Raw genomic sequence first — 18,370 nt, 5'->3', positions numbered from 1 at the left:
ACAGGAAAGAGATATAAATACTCTAAAATAATCTTCTCTGGAAAAGAGACGTAGCTGCAGAATATGTCTGGGTTGTTTCACAAGACAACCTCCGCATTTAAGCGCGTGATTCATAGTTTCCATTCTCAAAAATCCTGAAGTGAACTTGGTCAGTGGAAGCTGTTTTGCACTACACAATGCTTTTTGGAAGGAAAAAAAAATCACCTTTGGCTGTCACTGTAAAAAAAAAAAAGAAAATTTAAAAAAGGAAAAAAGAAAACGCTCAAATGCTAAAACCTGTGAGTTCATTGGGAGGTCAGATACACTGTTACTCAGCTATCTAGGGTTCTTAACTTGGGTAGGTAGTAACAAAAGAAGGACTATAGTATATAAAACTAGAAATAACACAAATGAAAGGTTTGGACTTTATGAGGTTTTTTACAACAGCAGCTCTGTTGCCAGGTTGTCACCAGGCAGGTACACGATATTGTTTGTTGTCAGGAACTGAAGAAGAAATGACTCGAAGAGGCCTCGCCCTACGTGCTGTCTAGCTGCCTGATGAATGAACATGTTGTCCTGGTTGTGCAGTGCTAGTCTTTGTGGACCAGATTTGCAAGAGTGAGTCATATATAGAAAAGCTGCCTGGTTAACATTTGAGCACAAAGTCTAAAAATAAGCGTGCTTCCATTTGTCCATGTGCATGCATGTGTTCATTCACTTCTTTGTTTGACCAAGGCAAGATTATGCCGTACCTAGAGCTCTCCAGACACATATGCCACTTATTGTTTTTGTGCTTCCCCTGTTATAATTCAAGTTGAAGGCCAGAACAAAGGTAAAGGATGCTGTGGTTGCATGTGTGCATATGTGTGCATCGGTGTGCGTGCATTACGCGTGGGTGGACTTTGCTTGAAAGAGGAGGTGTTGTCAGGAACAGAAGCGTTTTGCAGATGTTGCAGGGAAGATGGAGAGAATGGAAAGTCCTGTGGTTATCACCCAAACAGCATGCCACAGGTGGCCCCATCCCAATTCCATCAAACTCTTAGCTTTGCTTCATACGATGCAGTGTGATTTGAAAAAAGTTTGACAGAACAAACTGATTTAGAGCTACCAAAGGTGAGACAAAAAAAAAGATCAAGAGGGAGGCAGAGAGAAAAGTTTGAAAAACATGTTTACTAGTGGAGGCTGGGGTTGACGTCGGAGTCTAAGGTTTCCCTCTTGGAGTGTCTCCCAGAGCGGAGGCGGGTGAGATTCCCTCTTGGTTCCCCTAGACGTAACATGAGGAACGCTCATCTCTGTCTGCCTCTGTCTCTCCCCTTTTCTCTGACCTTCCCTGAGCCTGTGCTTGCTCTAATCGCCCTTCCATACTCTGAACAACTACACTGCATTACCTTTGCCTCATTCTTTCATGTACCTCAATCATCTGCCACATGCACAGGATCACACACTGTGCCCCCTGGCTACTGCTATTCCCCAAGTCATGCACTTCATCTCCATTGCAGTGAGGTACATTTCTCCATATGCAACTTTTATTTCCACCCATTTCAAATACAAAAAAACCCTTATCTGATCTCTCCACCGTCTGTTTTTCTCTTCCCCCCATGTTTTAATATGGCCATTTTGGAAAGATATATCTACTGATGTTCACTCTCTGAATAATAAAGCTGACCACCCGCCCCCACTACCACATCTCACCAATAATAAGCCAGCCGTGACTGGAATCCTTTATTCTCTCGCTCTGTGCATGATGTGAAAAACATAATGCTTTGGGGGAAAAAACAAGGGTTTTACATCTTCCAGAGCTGCTGGGCTTTTGCTGTCGTTTATGTGGAAACTGTCTCTGATTATCTTATCTGATAGCTTCCTGCGCCTGACGCTGCAACTCTAGTTCTCTGTTTAATCTGCAAACTCCTACTTGCGCCTGTTAACATATAGTAGCACTGCCACACTACCCATCCATACAGTTGAGTCACCTGGTGTGCCACTGAAACAAAAGCTGTTCTGTGTCACTGTCATTCATGACAGCAGTAATGACTCATGGTTTCTGCTGAAAAAAGAAGGCGAAAAATTGCAGTGTGGTTGGTGTTGATTGCCGTAACAGAGCCCAGAGCGTCTGTTCACAAAGGTGCGGCGTGAAATCACAAAGAGGACGCAAAGAATGTGAACTGAGCTTCTGCAGGCTCCCAACAGCTGCAGCGGCACACAGGCCTTTTATTGCGAGGCAGCGAGGGGAAACCTCACCACAACAAGAAGAGAAGAAGGGCGGGGAAGAGAGGAAAAGAAGTAGGGGGAGCAAAATAGAAAAAGAAAAAAAATCTAATCAAGGGACAGAAATAGTGCAGAACTTTACAGAGACAGATGAAGAAAAGAGAGGATGCATTCCTTGTCGAACGTTAGAGAACAAACACAACCCGGCTCGTGGCTATACCAAAGCGGCTTCCCCTTTTTTTGTGCTTTGGTCCAAAACCTTAAAGTCTTCACTTCAGACTTAGATAAGCAACACATTCTTACATTGGAGCTGCAAAAATTGTTGAAATTGTTTTTAAGAAATGAAAGTTAATAAATTGTCAATTCACTAAGGAGCTCATCTGAAAGAAGAGGGAAATATTTAGTTCATAATTAAATAATAAAATCTGAAAAATTCGACTAGAAGCAACTTAATAGAGTCAAAGTGCATTGAAACTGGTGTAGCTAGAGTAGAATAAGCAGGTGATCGATGGAGATTTTGGAGTTGATGTCCTGAACAACCTGGATCAGGTCAAGTTTCAATTGTCTCACGATGCTTTTTATTATACCGTAAAGACTCTACAGTATTAGAAAGAAACCCAACACAACAATCAAGTGCTCTGTTTATGTTCCCTTATTATTCAAGACCTTGCATGTCATTGAATTTTAAATTCAATTCTGGGCTTAACGGGGAGCCAACATGGGAGAAATATGTGATCCAGAACTCTTTTTTAGTCCCAGTCAGAGTTCTGGATCAACTGAAGGCTATTCTGGGAGCTTTTAGGACAGCCTGATAATAATGAATTAGAATAGTCCAGCCTAGAAGTGATGCATGCATAAACTAGCTTTTCAGCATCACTGTGACACAGGATGTTTCTAATTTTAGAGATGTCAAAGAGGAGGGTGCGTGACAGACAGCCTGAAAGGGGGAGTGAAAAAACACTAGAGAGAACAGGAGCAGGTCTATTATAGGAAAGAATAGTGACAAAAACGTTTGAATGAGATGACTTTGGCAGTGTGAAAATGAAACTGATGAAATAAAAAGATCCAAAACAGCACATATCAACAAGAACTTGAGAGAACAGAATTTCTTTATTCAATTTCTGTCGAAACCGTGATGTTTTTTTTCCCCAAATCCAAAAGTCTGTAGCCACACTCCAAATGAGGTCCATCTCATCTATATGTTGATGCAGTTTGTAAGGGCCTCCACTAAATAATGCATTTGTCTTTTTGCAAAACAGATGGGCATCATCTTTGGGAGACGGAAGCCAAAGTTGACAAGGACTCCATCAAATCAGTGAGTGCACCTTACCAGCATGATTTATTTGAAATGCTCGTGCCGTCTCCAGTCCCACCTTCCCGTGAGACTTTTTCTCCTTTTCCTCTCTCTGTCTTTTCCTCATCTGTCCCCTGTAATGATGTAACCTTTGCTAAGTTATTACAAATTGCAACATAGACAATGATGTTTAGCCGATGCAATCCTGAATGGAATTTTCACAAAATCTCCTTATCCTCTTGGAAGTAATTAGACGCAGGCTGTCATGTTGTTTTTGCATCTAATCCATGAAGATACACATGTATGGGTTACACACACACACACACATGCACACACACACACACACACACGCACACACACACACACACACACACACACACACACACACACACACACACACACACACACACAATCCTCCTAGCATAGCCAGACGTTTAGTTCACACTGAGGTTTGCTGAATTGGGCTCAAACACTTCATCTACGTTGAGACTGTGCAGCCAAGTGCAAATCGCACCCTACCTGCTGCCTTTCATGAGGGTGGTAATGAGAAAATAAACCAGTGTACTCGTTTAACTGACGCTCAGTCGGACTGTTAATGTAGAAGCAAGCGAAAAGGGAATCGTCAACAGAGGGAATGAGGCAAATGTTTTTCTATGTGTCACAGGGAGCTGCCTGAGCTCTGGACTTAATTAAGATTTCATCAAGGTTCATTAGGCCTGCTTTTTACTGTGGACAGAGTCAAGAACAGAACCTGTTTGCTTGTGCAGGATGACAGTATGTTTTGAAATGACGATTCTTTTCATCAACTGTGTCAACCCACTGTAAACTAACTGAGGTGATTTACACTCGCACATAGTTAACTATCCCCAACTAAAGTCTGCAAGTCGGGATGTTTGTCGTTGGCTTGCCGCTGCTGTTTCGCTTGGGTAAATGACTCGGTTGCATCAGTAGGACAAATATGGAGTGTGGTGTCTAATTGCTCCGCAGGGCCGGCTGATGCGTGATGGCTAGAGTCCCGGATGCTGGAAAATTAGCAGTCAGCATTGATAAAACACAAATCTTACAGTGTGTTTGTAAATCTAATAAACAATTACTTAGAGACAGCGAGCGAGAACAGGCCCTCTTCTTATGCCAGCTGCGACTAGACTACTCTAAAGTGCTCCAGTCTGACTGCCTGCTCGACTGTGTTTTTATTGCCATCGAGAGTGTGCTAACTTTCACGGGGTTGGGAAGCGAGGGAAAGCGCCGCACGCACTTAACACCCTAAAGTCTGCCACCTGCATGTTTTTCTTTGTCATTATCTGGAGGGTAGACTGGTGCTGAGCTCACCTCCGACTTCCCCCCACCAACCCGTCCCTCCCACCTTCCTTCAAGTGTGGCAATGACCAACAGAAACCTGCTCTCTGTCGAAAAATGCCTCACTCTGAGCCTGTTTAGATCTAGAGGAGAGTCACAGCTGCCCCGGGATCATTTTTTTTTGCAATGTTCTCAATATATTTGCAAGTTCATATCCATACAGACTTGCTGTGGTGTATCGATGCAGAGGAGGCGAGCAGGCAAGCCAGCAAAGGCACAGCTGTACAAACAAATAAGCTGGCTGCCTCCCTCCTCTCGTGCAGTACAGGGACGATGCTAACGCTCCTGGGTTTTCCTCAGAGACAAACACAGGCACTGGACCAACCTCTTGAGCTCTCGTGCTGCATCTACACAGTCCAGACGTGCTCATTTAGACCTGCTCCCAGTCCAGCCTCTTGGAAACAGTATCCTGAATACTGGCCAACTGCAAAACAAACATAGCTGTTGATTAACCTCTTAATTCCCACAGGTGTACAGTCATTATAAACCCATGCTGTGTAGTCTTTCCAGTCTTTTGAATTTGCAGAACTTCCTTTGAAAATATCATGGTGATCCCAAGCTTTCCAAAGATGCAAAAACGCCTCAGCCTAAATTTGAGACAAAGCAAGAAATAAAAAGTTTAAACTACAAAGCACAAAGTACTAAAAAGAAGTTGGTTATTTAAGAGGAAGTGTGAAAATCAAAATGACGTCTCACACCTGAGTTTTTATTATCATATCATATTTCTGTTTTAGAACGCTCTTGTTGTGGAGATCCCGCCATATAGAAACCAGAGAATATCCAGCTCGGTGCAGGTTAACTTCTACGTCTGCAACGGCAAGAGGAAGAGGAGCCAGTCCCAGCGCTTTACCTACCTTCCTCCAAATGGTAATAATCATCCACCCACCCTTTCTATTACCAGTGACACTGCAACACTCCTATGCTTTGCACAAGCTGCACGCTTTGCGTTCTTTATTGCAACTGTGTGCCTTTTCACATCTTGACAGCCATTCGTCCTATTTTACCTCAGCCGTTAAAGTGCTACGTGAAATTTGTAGCCCCCCTTTTTTTTGTGAATGTTTTTGACGTTGTAAGTGGCAGCACTTGGCTGAAGCCTCTGAGCGAGTGCAGGAGGTGTGAAGTGTGTTTATTCTGCAGTGACAGCACGTTCCCCAGCCATGAGGTGCACCTACTGAGTGACAGAGCCTCCGAGCACTGTTGATGTAGAGGAGTCAATCTCCCAGCGACCTGACTTTCACACCCGGCCCCACACATTCTCTTCCAGCACACTTATGAATTGACAAAAAAACATCCACGCACACACACACACACACAGCCAGCCATTGCTTTGCCATATCATTCATGTAGCAACCTGAAAACCCAGAAATACCTCTGTCTGTGTGTGTGTGTGTGTGTGTGTGTTTATCACAAGCCTCAGTGTTTATAGATGGCTTTCACGTTGGAATTTGAAGAATGTATCGTTAAGAGTTAAAAAGTTCAGCCTCGAAATTACATTGCGAGCTATTTGCTCTTCACAGTAGGCACAGGTGAAATATCATCTTCAGTATCGCTTTCAAGCATCCCACGAGAATAGCATTATTTTATTGCGCCGGTTTGCTCTTTCAAGCCGCAGCTTTCCAAATATGGTGCCATAGTAAGTCCTTTGCTTGTTGGTCTGCTGAGAAGCGGCACCGACGCAGTTAAGAGCTTTTCAAGACACCGGAGAACTCTTCTGCCTCTTTAAACAGTAGTTGCTGAAGGCAGACTTAGCAAATGCTGCAGCTCATTTGCTCGAGTCGGTTTTGGAATTCTAACCAGTAACCGTGCTTTTACAAGGCACGCATTCCCCTTGTGATAACCAGCGAAATCCATTAGATCAAAACAGTGGTATCTTGTTTTCATTGATCAGAGCCTAATGGGTCTAATGCTTCTGGGATAGCAGGCAAGCAATGTGTTTAAAGACCAGAGCTGTTAATAAGATGTGACATTTAGATTATCAGCAGATGCATTTATGGCCTCGGGAGATAAGTGATCAGGATTTTGGATGAGGCTCTGAGAACAAATAGAGCACAGCCCTATTTGGAGATGCCTGATAATATGATGAACAAGTGCATTGTGGGTAACCGGACAAGTGTGGGACAAGACAAACTGTGGCCATATATAGCTGCTCATCCGTTTCATATAGAAAGAGACAGAGAGAAAAGGAGATGCAAAGGCTTTTCAACATCCACGGCGCATCTCAAAGTCAGTTCTCTGAGCGTGCACGCAGCTCTAATTAAAAGATGGCTTGTTGTGTTCTTTCCTTTGCTGCCAAATAAACCACAAGTACAGCGTGGACCACACAAGCGGGGCCCATGTCTTGTCAAAGAAGTTTAATTAACTTACAAGTGTTACAGCCAAAGCGACCACGACAAGGGTTTTGAGTTCTATTTTCAGATACAGCATACGCATTAAAAAAGTACAGCTGATCATATGAAAAACAGAGACTCTGTTGGGAGATAGCAGGTGAAGCAGAACACAGAGCTTGAGTTCCATAGTTGTGATCTACCTGGTAAAAACTTTGGTTTTATTTTTTTGACCACAATGTTAAAATTGTTCTAATTATCACAGACTGTGCACAGTGATGATGACTGCAATAGTTTCACAGTTTCAATACTGCAGCAGAGAATGAGGAAACCCTAGTGAAGCTGTTTGCTTTTGAGGGTTTCAGTGTGTGTGTGTCAACAGTGAGTGAAACAACCAACACTGCGGCCATGTACTCGGGGTGGGCTGCGGAGGAGAACACCCACACACACGCATAGACACACATTGCTGTCGACACTTTTTTTACTTCTTCTTTTTTTTGCTCGCTCGTATGAAAAGACTCTTCCGGCCCTATGTCCCACTTCAAGCACAGTTGTGGTCTCTGACGTTGTTTAGAAAGAACATTTCTTTCACACTCTGCTGTCTGTTCATCTATAAAAAGCAAACCAAAACCTTAAAATAGCCCAACTTGTTTAAAACAGCGGAAGGATGAAGCAAACACTCTCTGGGACCCAGATGCTAGTGAAAACCACCTTTATTTTCCATTCAGGTCATGTGACCATCTTGTTATTCTTTGACACTAATGCATATGTGGTTGGCAATACTGCGGCTAAACATTGATACCTGCATTTGAAGAACAAAACACATCTGGAGGGGGGGGATAATGAAACAAACAAACTGTTTGCTATATTTTGCCCCGCAAGTACACCAGACATATTATTTCAACAGGCATCATTATTTCAGCAGATCTGTATGTTCACTGCCTCTGTTGTTAATTAAGAAGTTTATATTAGGCCCGTCAGATGCAGTGGAAAGATAGCAATAGATGGATGCTGTGGAATTTTGAGACATTGCCATGCTAATATAGTGCAAAAAAATGGACATGCTCTATGTAAGTGAGGAAGAGGTAAATTGTGTATACAAAGCAGGAAACTGTTAGAGGAAGTGCCAAATACTGCAGTTCCTTTAGGCTGGCTGCTAAGGAAGGTAATAATTCAGTTCAGTTCAATTCAATATAGTTATACAGCGCCAAATCACAACACAACACAGTCATAGTCACAACAGTTGCCTCAAGGTGCTTTATATTGTAAGATAGGCCCTACAATAATACATACAGAGAGAAACCCAGCAATCATATGGCCCCCTATGAGCAAGCACTTTGGTGACAGTGGAAAGGAAAAACTCACTTTTAACAGGAAGAAACCTCCAGCAGAACCAGGCTCAGGGAGGGGCGGCTGTCTGCCGCAACCTGATGGGTCGGTAATACCAATAGACTTAAATTTTAGCAGAAATAGTGCAAAAACTGTTTTGGTCTGTATGTCTAATTCCTCATTTCTGACTATACGGGCAAACGTGGCTCCTGGTCGTTGTGTCCTTGGGCAAGACACTTTACCCTCCTGCCTACTGGTGTTGGCCAGAGGGGCCGATGGCGCGATATGGCAGCCTCGCTTCTGTCAGTCTGCCCCAGGGCAGCTGTGGCTACAACTGTAGCTTGCCTCCACCAGTGTGTGAATGCGAGAGTGAATGGTATTGTAAAGCGCTTTGGGTGCCTTGAAAAACGCTATATAAATCAAATCCGTTATTATTATATAAAATTTATGTATCACATTATGTTAAGGCTTAAAGTTTCATTATTTGGGACAACTGTGACTGACATTTGGCTGCTGCTAGCTGGACTCTTAGCTGTCTGCTAGGCTAAACTGGACTTCTCTGTCCTGATTGTGGTGTCGCTCATATGACTTTCTGTGCACACAATTGCATCAACGGCATATCTAAGAAGTCTGCGTTCCAGTTTTGGTGAGTAAAATTTCAGTATATTATTTATATGCTTGCAGTTAGAAGGTATCTCAGGAGACACCCTTGATAACCAAACTTCATAGTATTAGTTGATAATTCAACAACCAAACTACTAGTCCAAATATAGTCATGTTTTACATCAAAAGGCTATCCGGTCTTTAAGTGATGACGTGATGAATCCTGCTTCCGGGCCCAAACTACTCTGCGTTTAATAAGGCTGTTGTGCTTTTATCATGTTTTAATGCTTTGTATCTTGTTCTATTTAATCTCAACAAGCCCCTAAAAACAGTCAGTGATCACTGTCGGCCTCTCTCGGTTTTTGTTACCACTCTTCAATTTAAAGCTGAGTTTTTTAAACCTTACAATGTAATTACAGCTCAGCCCATGCAGCAGTATATTAATGACTAACCTCGTATTGTGGATGGATTATCTAAGTTGTTTTCCTGACTGAAGTTTGATCCGTTTACAGCATCCTGCCATGAGATTGTATTTGCACCTAACCATCGGGAACCCTCACCTAAACTTTTATTGAGTGGAAAAAAGTCCTCCGTTTGTTAGCGTTCATCCTCCAGCTTTACTGTTTATATTATGCTAACATAGATGTGTTGCTAGCGATCACGTAGCACATCATTATATACCAGCTAGCCCAACTTCAGTAACCCTACAAAACTCACTGCTGTTTAGTTTTCTGTCTTCATTTATGTTGGAAGTGATAGCAGAGCTGTACGTCTTAATTTGTTTCAGAAATCGCTCAGTCTGAACATGGTATATTATATTTAGATGGAAGCTAGCGAGCTAACTCCCTGCTAACTTCTAACTCCGTTAAACTTCTTCATGGATGCCTGGATGTTAAACTTAATTGTTACACCTGGTAGAGCAGCCACACTGATCATTTTATTACAGATGAAAGAATTTAGACAGTTTTTCAACTCTCAGTAATGCTGCAGTGATCGTTTGACTTGGAGACCTGCAGCAGTGTTTGGGCCCAGACATAGCTAATGACGTTAGACTTAAAGACCAGATAGCTATATTTTATATGCAGTCTATGATATACACAAAGCAACCCCCGCCTGTGTCCAAGTGAATACAAGAACTTGACCTTTCCCTTTACAGAACAAAATAAAGATTATTTTTTAGAATCTTTAGAAAAAAAGAGTTATACCAGTTATGGAAAAAATGTTTCTCCATTGGGATGAACTGATTATGAGGTATAGGTGCATTTAGCCGATGAGTCGAGAAGACTGCTATTGTTTAAATATACCATCAGCAGCATTTGCGGTTGAAGCCTAAGTGCCTGTCTGTGATGATGAGATGTACATGCAGAACAACTGTCGTCTGGTTCCCAGAATGAGCTTCCCTTTTCCGAGCTCCCGTCCAATAATTCTTGCGTGTGTAGAGATGTGACGTGTTGCTCTTGAAACAAGAAACAGTTTTCACCAACCACATTAAACAACAAATGCTAAAAAAATGCTGGCAGTGACCAAAGCTCGGGCGAAGAACTTCTCGGAACCCCTTTATTTTTACAGGCCGTTTGGAGATTCCTCTGTAATATCAAGTTCTATTCTTAACGCAAATGGCTGCCTACTCTCTCCCACCATCACTGCATCAGTCTGTGGTTGGAGCTGGAGAGGGTAGAGCCAGAAACATGTTCTGTGACACATACAGGAAAAGTTAATGAGCCACACGTTGATCTTTTGTTGTAAATATTTGCACAGTCATGTTTTTCTAAAGAAAAAAAAATCTGGACAATGACTGAACTGTTTCTGTCAGGTCTGCAGCTTTGGGTGTTTTTACACTAACCTACAGTATACCAAAGCCCACGGTATGCTGTGTGTCCAGATTGCCTACACAGTGGGACATGGTGCATGAGGTACCTTTGAGTTAATGAACTACCACCTGCTCCATGTTAAATGTCACGGGAGATTCATGCCGATAGTATGAGGTGTGTCCAGAATTTCTTAAAATGTTTTTCACAGTGGCATAATAGTATCATATTTTACCAGTGGAAAAGAGTGTTAGAACCTAAAATACCTCTTGAATTCGTCCAGAAGTACAGATGCTCTTCTTTAGAAAGTGTTTTATAAAGCTCACATAAGCCTTGCTTGCTTTTTTTAATGAAATAAACAGATACAGACACACATCACTGTCCCTATTCCCATCAGAGGAAACAAGTGCTCAGTAAAATACCTATATCATTCCTGATCAGTTCAATACAAGCAGACAGAAGGGAAAACTGCCAGAAATGGAGAGAAAACCATGTGCGGAGCATCAACAGTCTGTGGGCCATAACCCACAGGTTGGGAGGAAATAGAAGCCAGCTGAAGTTGCACTGGGCCCGGTGAATCTGTTTTCTCAGTTCTCATATAAAGTTGAAATGAGACATAGAGATGGACCAAGCTGGAGGAAACACGTCTGTTTATAAATCGAGGAGGGAGGAGTATGAATTTTGGAGAAAATGTTTGCAACTTTGGAGAACAGGCAGGTGGAGGTTTTGCTTAATGTAAAAAACAATGCTTAGAATTTCCTTTACTCTTAATGAACAGCCTTTTCCTACATAAGTCAAACATGTCAAACAGCCGTCCCATTATGCTGAATGCGAAATGAGGAATGGCGTTGCACCAGGCCCAAATGTGGATTCAAGGACAACTTGATTAAAACTTGGTTTTAAAAGGTCAAGGTCACGGTGAGCTTACAAAACACATGTTGGGCTATAACGCCAGACTTTATACACTAATTATGACACAATTTCGTAAAAATGTCTAATAGGATGAAAAGATAAAGCTGTAAAAACACTCTTTCTGGCAGCTGGTCAATGTCATAATCCAAGAATAGAAGACAGCGAGGTTGCAATTGCTGTATATGTCACATGTGCTCAGATACTTAAATAATGACAGCAATCTTTGGTGAAAGGCATCTGTACATGCAATAAATTACTCTGGACGTATGCAACTTTCATATATTGTAATTATTTTATTTTTTTCATTTAACTTTTGCAAGGAGACATTTGAAACAAGATATCAGTTTTCAGGATCCGTTAAGCGCGATGTTCTTTAAATATTTAACGGGACTTTTGTTTTTTTGACTGATTTCATAAGGCAGAAGGTTAAATGTGTTTCAAATTAGAGGCAGCAATGCAGATCGGGACCCCAAGCTAAAATATGAAAATGGTCTCATTTTATGACATTTCCACTCTGATATCACACCCTCGGCTCCTTGGCACACTTCTGTCCATTCACACCAGAGAAAAAGGCACAGGAGACAAAGGCAATCTGGAGGGAAGTAACTGTGGATGTTGTGTGAGCATGTGACTCACTTGTTATTCCCCAGGCCATGGAGAGGAGGCCTGTGCATCATGGGACTCGCCTCACCGTGCTGCCCCAGACACCAAGCCTGGTCTCTGGGCTCTGAAAGCAGACAAGGCTGACGTAAATGTGTTCCCTGCCACGTTATCGCTGCTCTGTAGCTCGGCACCCCGGAGGCTACAGACGCGTTTGGTGCCTTTTCAGACCAAACTCTCACATACCTAGATGTCTTTTTTTTTGACACAGTAAGGGACAATTTGCCTTTTTTTCTGTCAGAGAAAGGTTCTATTATGTACAAAAATCATACACACAGACATCTTATTCATATTGACAGCTTCAAGTAAATGTCACTACGAAGTACATTTAGCCAAAAACTTTTAATGGCTGGCACCAAACAGTCACCACACCCATTAACACATTTTAACAATTGCTAGGAATAAACAGTATGTCCATTGTGACTCAGAAGCCTTTGCTGTGCATTTGGGTATCTTAACACGGGCCTATTACTTTTGTGCTGGCACAGCCTGTGCATGTGTACTTATATAATAACTCAGCAGTGAGCTTGTTAATATGGATCCCTCTCCGTCACTCCATAAACACGCCGCTGTTTATGAAGGCTTCGGATTGTGATTGAAATTTTCAATTAATAGAAAACCTTTCTTGACAGTGAAGAGGAAGTATGTGATACCTGTCAGTCAGAAGTAATCAGGAAACAACGCAGACAGTCTGCACTGGATTAGAAGTTAGAAGGGAGCAGGCAGGATGATCAAATGGGGTCACTGCACTCTCTGCATTAGCTGAGGTCTGAAGCTCCTGAAACCACAGGCACAGCTCTGCAACCTCTTAAGCAGCTCAGGCAGCCTAATCAAAATCAAATCATCTCCTTTTTTTCACCCCCCCCCCCTCCCCTCCCCTCCCCCACCCCACCACCACCACTATCTTTTTGGTCCTGAGAGAAACAATTACTTCTGGAGTGTGGAGGAAACCTGGGGGTCCAGAGCAGCAGCAGCAGCAACAGCAGCAGCACTCCACTGCTTTAAAGTACTTTTATTGGATATCAGAGCTGGAGGAGAGTCCAAAGAAAATAGGTCCTATTCATTATTAGAGCCAGCTGTGGCTTTCCACACTGATGACTCATCCATTTTTCTTTCCTCCCTATTCTTTTGCTTTTTTTCACGGTGTGGTAAAGATGGGTGGCAAAAGAGGAGGCGTAAGGATTTCTCTGTTAGAGGACTCTGCCAAGTTGACGCTGAGCCCAGATCCACTGGTGGTTGTTTGTTTGGATTATAAAGGGTATCACAGGCGCAGTTCTGCCTGCTCGATGCTTTACTCAGCCTCAGTCATACGCTCACTGCGCCACGTGGATTCCCTGCACGTTTTATAACCTCTCCTTTCTTTCTTTCTTTCTTTCTACTTTCCCCCATCAGTGCCGATCATAAAGACAGAACCCCACGATGAATATGATTCTCTGGGTACCGTGGGGCTCTCCATGCATTCCACTCCTTACTACAGCCAGCCAAGACTCACTCCCATCATGCCTGTGGCTGACCCTGAAGCCTGCCTGGTTGGGGGCTACCCTTCGTGCCCACCTCGCCATGCTGCCATGCCATCGTCACCCCCCAGTTCAAGCCCCACCCTTCATGACCTGTCTCCTGTGGCATTCAGCAAGTGCCTCCCCAACAGCCCCACCCACGCAGCAGCACCACCGGGACCCATGGTAGCGCCCCCTATTCAGGACAACCCTGGCCACCCTAATCTCGCCCACCCATCTTCGCCAGATAACAACTCTTCTCTAGGGTTGCTCTACTCCCAGGGTAGCCCCAACCACCTCAACAGCCCAGAACGCCATAACTACCACCCTATCTATACCAACAGCAGCCCCTCATCTTCCCCAGCGTCCCACCCTTCCACTCCAGTTGGGCCTGCGGAGAGCCCATTCGTTCAGGCCTACAGCCCAGTTGGCTCAGCCCAAGCTGGAGGGAGGTCACCAAGCTTGCTACCTGAGGATGCCAGCCCACCTTCGATGGCCATCACCGTCAAGCAGGAGCCCCAGGAACTGGACCAGATGTACCTAGATGACGGTGAGTTCCTGCAGTGTATGCACATTATCCAGAATAATAACTAAATAAAGTTTCTCTTTTTATGAGATCACTGTCCGTGCCAAAATTGGCTGTTTGGGCAACACATCACATTTATTTAACAGCTTTTTCTTATCTGCAAGCCCTCACGCACGGCCGCACCCTATTGCACCTCAGAGTATTTCCTGAAAAAAATTCTGGCAGCATATTTACGTCAGATTTGTTTAATTTTAGGCCCAGCGGATTTATTTGCTTTTGGTTTTAATGTGCCGGCCAGCTTATGTTGTCCGAATGGCCGCTTGACTTTCAAAGGGTAAATTGCCTTGATGGGATTTTGAAACAATCTGTCAAAACATCACAGCACTGGGGTCAGCCGGGGTGCAGCCGAACAAAAACAGTGGCACACGCGTAGCGATCCAAACTGTTGACACAACGACTAATGAAGGAAGCAAAACAATGGGTAGGGGTTTCCTGAGCCGGCCCACCCCCTCCTCATCACCACCCCCAAATATCTGGGAGGGATGCTGGGACGCAGGAGGCAGAGGCTTTGTTTTCCCGTCATTTCCCCACGGAGTCCACACCATGCAGCTGTCGTCATCAGGGGAGACTGTGGGGTCACCAGTCTCCCTCTAGCAATGAAACCAGTCACACCCAAGAGACCATATGGTTGGGTTTATTGCCTCCTGTGTCCATCGCACATTGTGTCTCTAAGGGCAGCAACCTGTTATCTGTGTTAGCAGAAGCTCCACTTGCTGTTATGATATATATCCATAGAGCACATCCCTGGCATCCAGCCAGCTTGACCTGTTAAAATCTGCCTGCAAACTACTAGAGGTGGTGGAGAGGGGAGGGAGGCGCCACCGCATTGAACTCAGGAATATCACCCTTCCTGTGCACCTTTTGTTCAGTAAACTGTTCAGTTGCATGTGTGTGTATGAGCTCATACGCATTCACTCAACAGCTCTGGGAGTACAGGGGTGATAGGCATGAGGGGACCTGGGGAGTTTTGCTGTGGAACTGTAATTGAGTTGAAAAGCAGTTGTCAGCATATCTGTCAGTCTTGATGAGTCCCGTTAGTCATTATCTCATAAACAGACAATACAGACACAGGAGGGATGTCTGCCCCTTATCAGCTCTATAAACTGATTTGAAACTTTCTCTTTCCTCTAAAAAAAACAACAAAAGTAAATAAATCTTTTAGACTTTTTCCTCTTTGAATTCATACAAATCTGGACTGTCTGGAGATGTAAGCTGAATCCTTTCTTGTTGCTTTCAATAATTACGGCAGCAGAAGCATTCACGTGGGCATTAATTGAATAATGTAAAACGATAGCTTTATTTTGAGTTTTCTACTACGGTTGCCAAACGGGTCCTTTTACACCAACCGACGTGGCAGTGCTCATCCAAGTAACCTTGTTTCTCTTCCCCGCTACTCCATCCTCTGTCACTTTAGCAAGCTCAGTCTTCCTCCGACCCGGTGGCCAAATGTATTCAGCCTGCGATTATAGCTACATTAGGGACGCACAGGAATGTGTATTGATTGACCAAAGACAGTGAGGCAGCCCCTTGAAAACCTCAGCGTGCTGCCGTTTACATCACCTAACGTCTGTGCAAGCATCTGTGGTAAACTCTTGGAGTCCTGGTAAGTGTGCGGTGGTAACAGCATACTGCCAAGGCATCTGCTGCTCCAAGGCCCGACCCTATCCAAAACCCCTCAAATGAGCCCTGAGCTAAAATAAATAGGATCGGAAGGCAGCTCAACCCGGCGTCTCACTCCCCCGTCTGTACGCATTACAGCCGTGTGTTAGCAAGCTCAATTAAAGAAAGAAGACTAGCAGATGACCTCACCGCGGCAGCGGTGATTTAACACCGGCCATGAAGAAAAAGCGTTCCTCCCAAGCAGTTGGGGAGGCCGTGATTTGGAGTCGGCAGGAGCACACTTGATCTTCCCCAAGAGCAGTGCACCTCCCACGCCCTAACACTGAGGCCTCCCGACTCTCATCAGCCAGAGGAAATGTGTCTCTCTGGCTGGGCCCAGGTTTTACACAGCCCCTGAGAAATCACTCAACTTATCAACGGTGAGCTACTGTACCGTAAGGAGCTGGGTTAGCAGGGAGGGGGTCTGAGATGTAAACACCCCTAACTGCCATAGACACAGTCTCCATTGTAAAGTGCTGAACTCTTCCCTCTGCTGCGATAGAAGCTTTACTAACTTCAGTGTGAGCCATGATATGATGGTTCTTTTTTGTTTTTTCTGCAATGAGGTTTTATGGGAAGACTCCAGTTGGCAGTCAGATCACCGTTGGAGCTCCCATTTTCACTCAGTGGCATGTTGGCTCTCACCCGCTTACAGCCTCACTTCTCCTACCTGGAATTAAGGCCAAATATCAGCGTGGTTTAGGGAATGGAGGCGAGAAGAGGCTGAAACACCCTTCTGCTAGGCGACTACGCCTTGTTGCATTGTTGACTCACTGTGGTAAACAACTCATAGTGGGGCTCTTGTAAAAGCAAAGATTTCAGACATTTCGTACTTACTCGCAGCCCGCTATCTGTACTTTATGAGCTAGAAAAATGGCAGTCAAATGAGATCAGTGGGTACACAAATAGAATTTTATGAATAACTCGGTCTGAAGGATTACGTTTGTCTTGTTAGCTGAACTAATTAAGCCAAAAAAGAAAAAAAGAAAAAAAGCTTTAATGACAGCATGTTTTTGTCATATATTTTAAGGCGCACTTCTGGTGACACCGCTTCCTGTGACATATCTTGGTCTACATATGAAAAACACAGGTTACACAAACCTAAGCTACTATTCTGAGACTTATTTTTCTTGCCTTGGAAACCTGTTCCTGCTGTTTATAGGTATTTTGCTGTGGTTGCGAGTAGAGTAGAGTAGAGCAGAGGCGATGTGTTGGCAGTGTGAGGCATTCAGGGCCTATGAGGCTGCTGCCGTGTGTCCTGTCTCATTAGCTGCTGCTGTGATGGGTGATATCATGAAATGTAACTGAATGCAGCACGCAGCAAAGGAACTACTGTTAATCAGAGAGCCAGATTTCTACCACCTGCCTCTCTGGGAAACAGAGGGCCCTTATTCCCTAAAATAAGAAAAACACAGAGTGCAAACCAGCCTCTGCTGATTTCTGACATTTGACATATGTGCTCTGGTTTCCTTGTGTTGCAAGGTAGTTTTTTAGATGGGAGCGTTGGGGGGGGGGGGGGGGGGATTGCTTCCTCCTCAATTCAAAGCTAGTGTGCTTTTTACTAACTGAAAACAGAATTGTTGTTGATCCTTCTTTCCTCCTTCCTTCGCTGCCCAACTCCCAACCCCCAGCAACAAAAGCGGAATTCTAGCCTTCCCGAGGATCTCTGTCCACCACCAGTGCTTCTGAAGGCAACTCAAAGCATTCTTCATGGAAACTTTTACACATCCTGGCAAGGTGCCCAGACCCCAGGACTCCGCAAAACCCCTAATGATGATTGAGCGTGCGTCCTCACTGCGCTGAAAACATGCTGAGTCGCTAACATTGGAGTGTGCCGCAAGGCTTCATTGGGGTGGGGGGGGCAGAAGACTGCAAGATTTGGGGGTTGAAGTGCCTAATGGGACTCACTAAAGCAGGGCTACTCCTGTATGTTTAGACAGCATTAGTATAGTATACGTGCGTGCGTGTTTTTTCGCTATTAGTTGGTCGACTCGGCTTAGATGTGGAAGCACTGTAAGTGACATCGTGTGCTTTCACACCACTCCACCTCTGACCCGCTGGCCTTTTGGAAGCAGGTCAAGCTTCAGCTAATAGTATACAGAAAGAAAGGCTGTCTTGTGGTTAAGTGCAATGCCTAGAACATAGTCTCCTTCTACACA

The 18,370-nt window shown here is 44.1% G+C and overlaps 1 protein-coding gene across 3 annotated transcripts in view; it reads left to right on the top strand.

Moving 5' to 3' along the window:
* LOC147318591 (nuclear factor of activated T-cells, cytoplasmic 1-like) overlaps positions 1 to 18,370 on the top strand; it is a 60,989-nt gene that overhangs the window by 27,193 nt on the left and 15,426 nt on the right. For 2 of the 3 annotated variants that reach the window (XM_086310614.1, XM_086310615.1), the window contains exons 7-9: positions 3,444 to 3,499; positions 5,569 to 5,701; positions 13,863 to 14,516. In XM_086310614.1, coding sequence (XP_086166740.1) covers positions 3,444 to 3,499; positions 5,569 to 5,701; positions 13,863 to 14,516 — 843 coding nt within the window. The remainder of the gene's footprint in view (positions 1 to 3,443; positions 3,500 to 5,568; positions 5,702 to 13,862; positions 14,517 to 18,370) is intronic. The other variant, XM_086310616.1, reaches the window with a different exon arrangement.

The sequence above is a fragment of the Aulonocara sp. 'chitande type north' Nkhata Bay genome, linkage group LG11, assembly GCF_057382095.1.
Source record: "Aulonocara sp. 'chitande type north' Nkhata Bay isolate Kocher_YH1m ecotype deep benthic linkage group LG11, A_spYH_male_GT1.1, whole genome shotgun sequence".
Lineage (NCBI taxonomy): Eukaryota > Metazoa > Chordata > Actinopteri > Cichliformes > Cichlidae > Aulonocara > Aulonocara sp. 'chitande type north' Nkhata Bay.
This window is presented reverse-complemented; position numbering and strand designations above follow the sequence as displayed.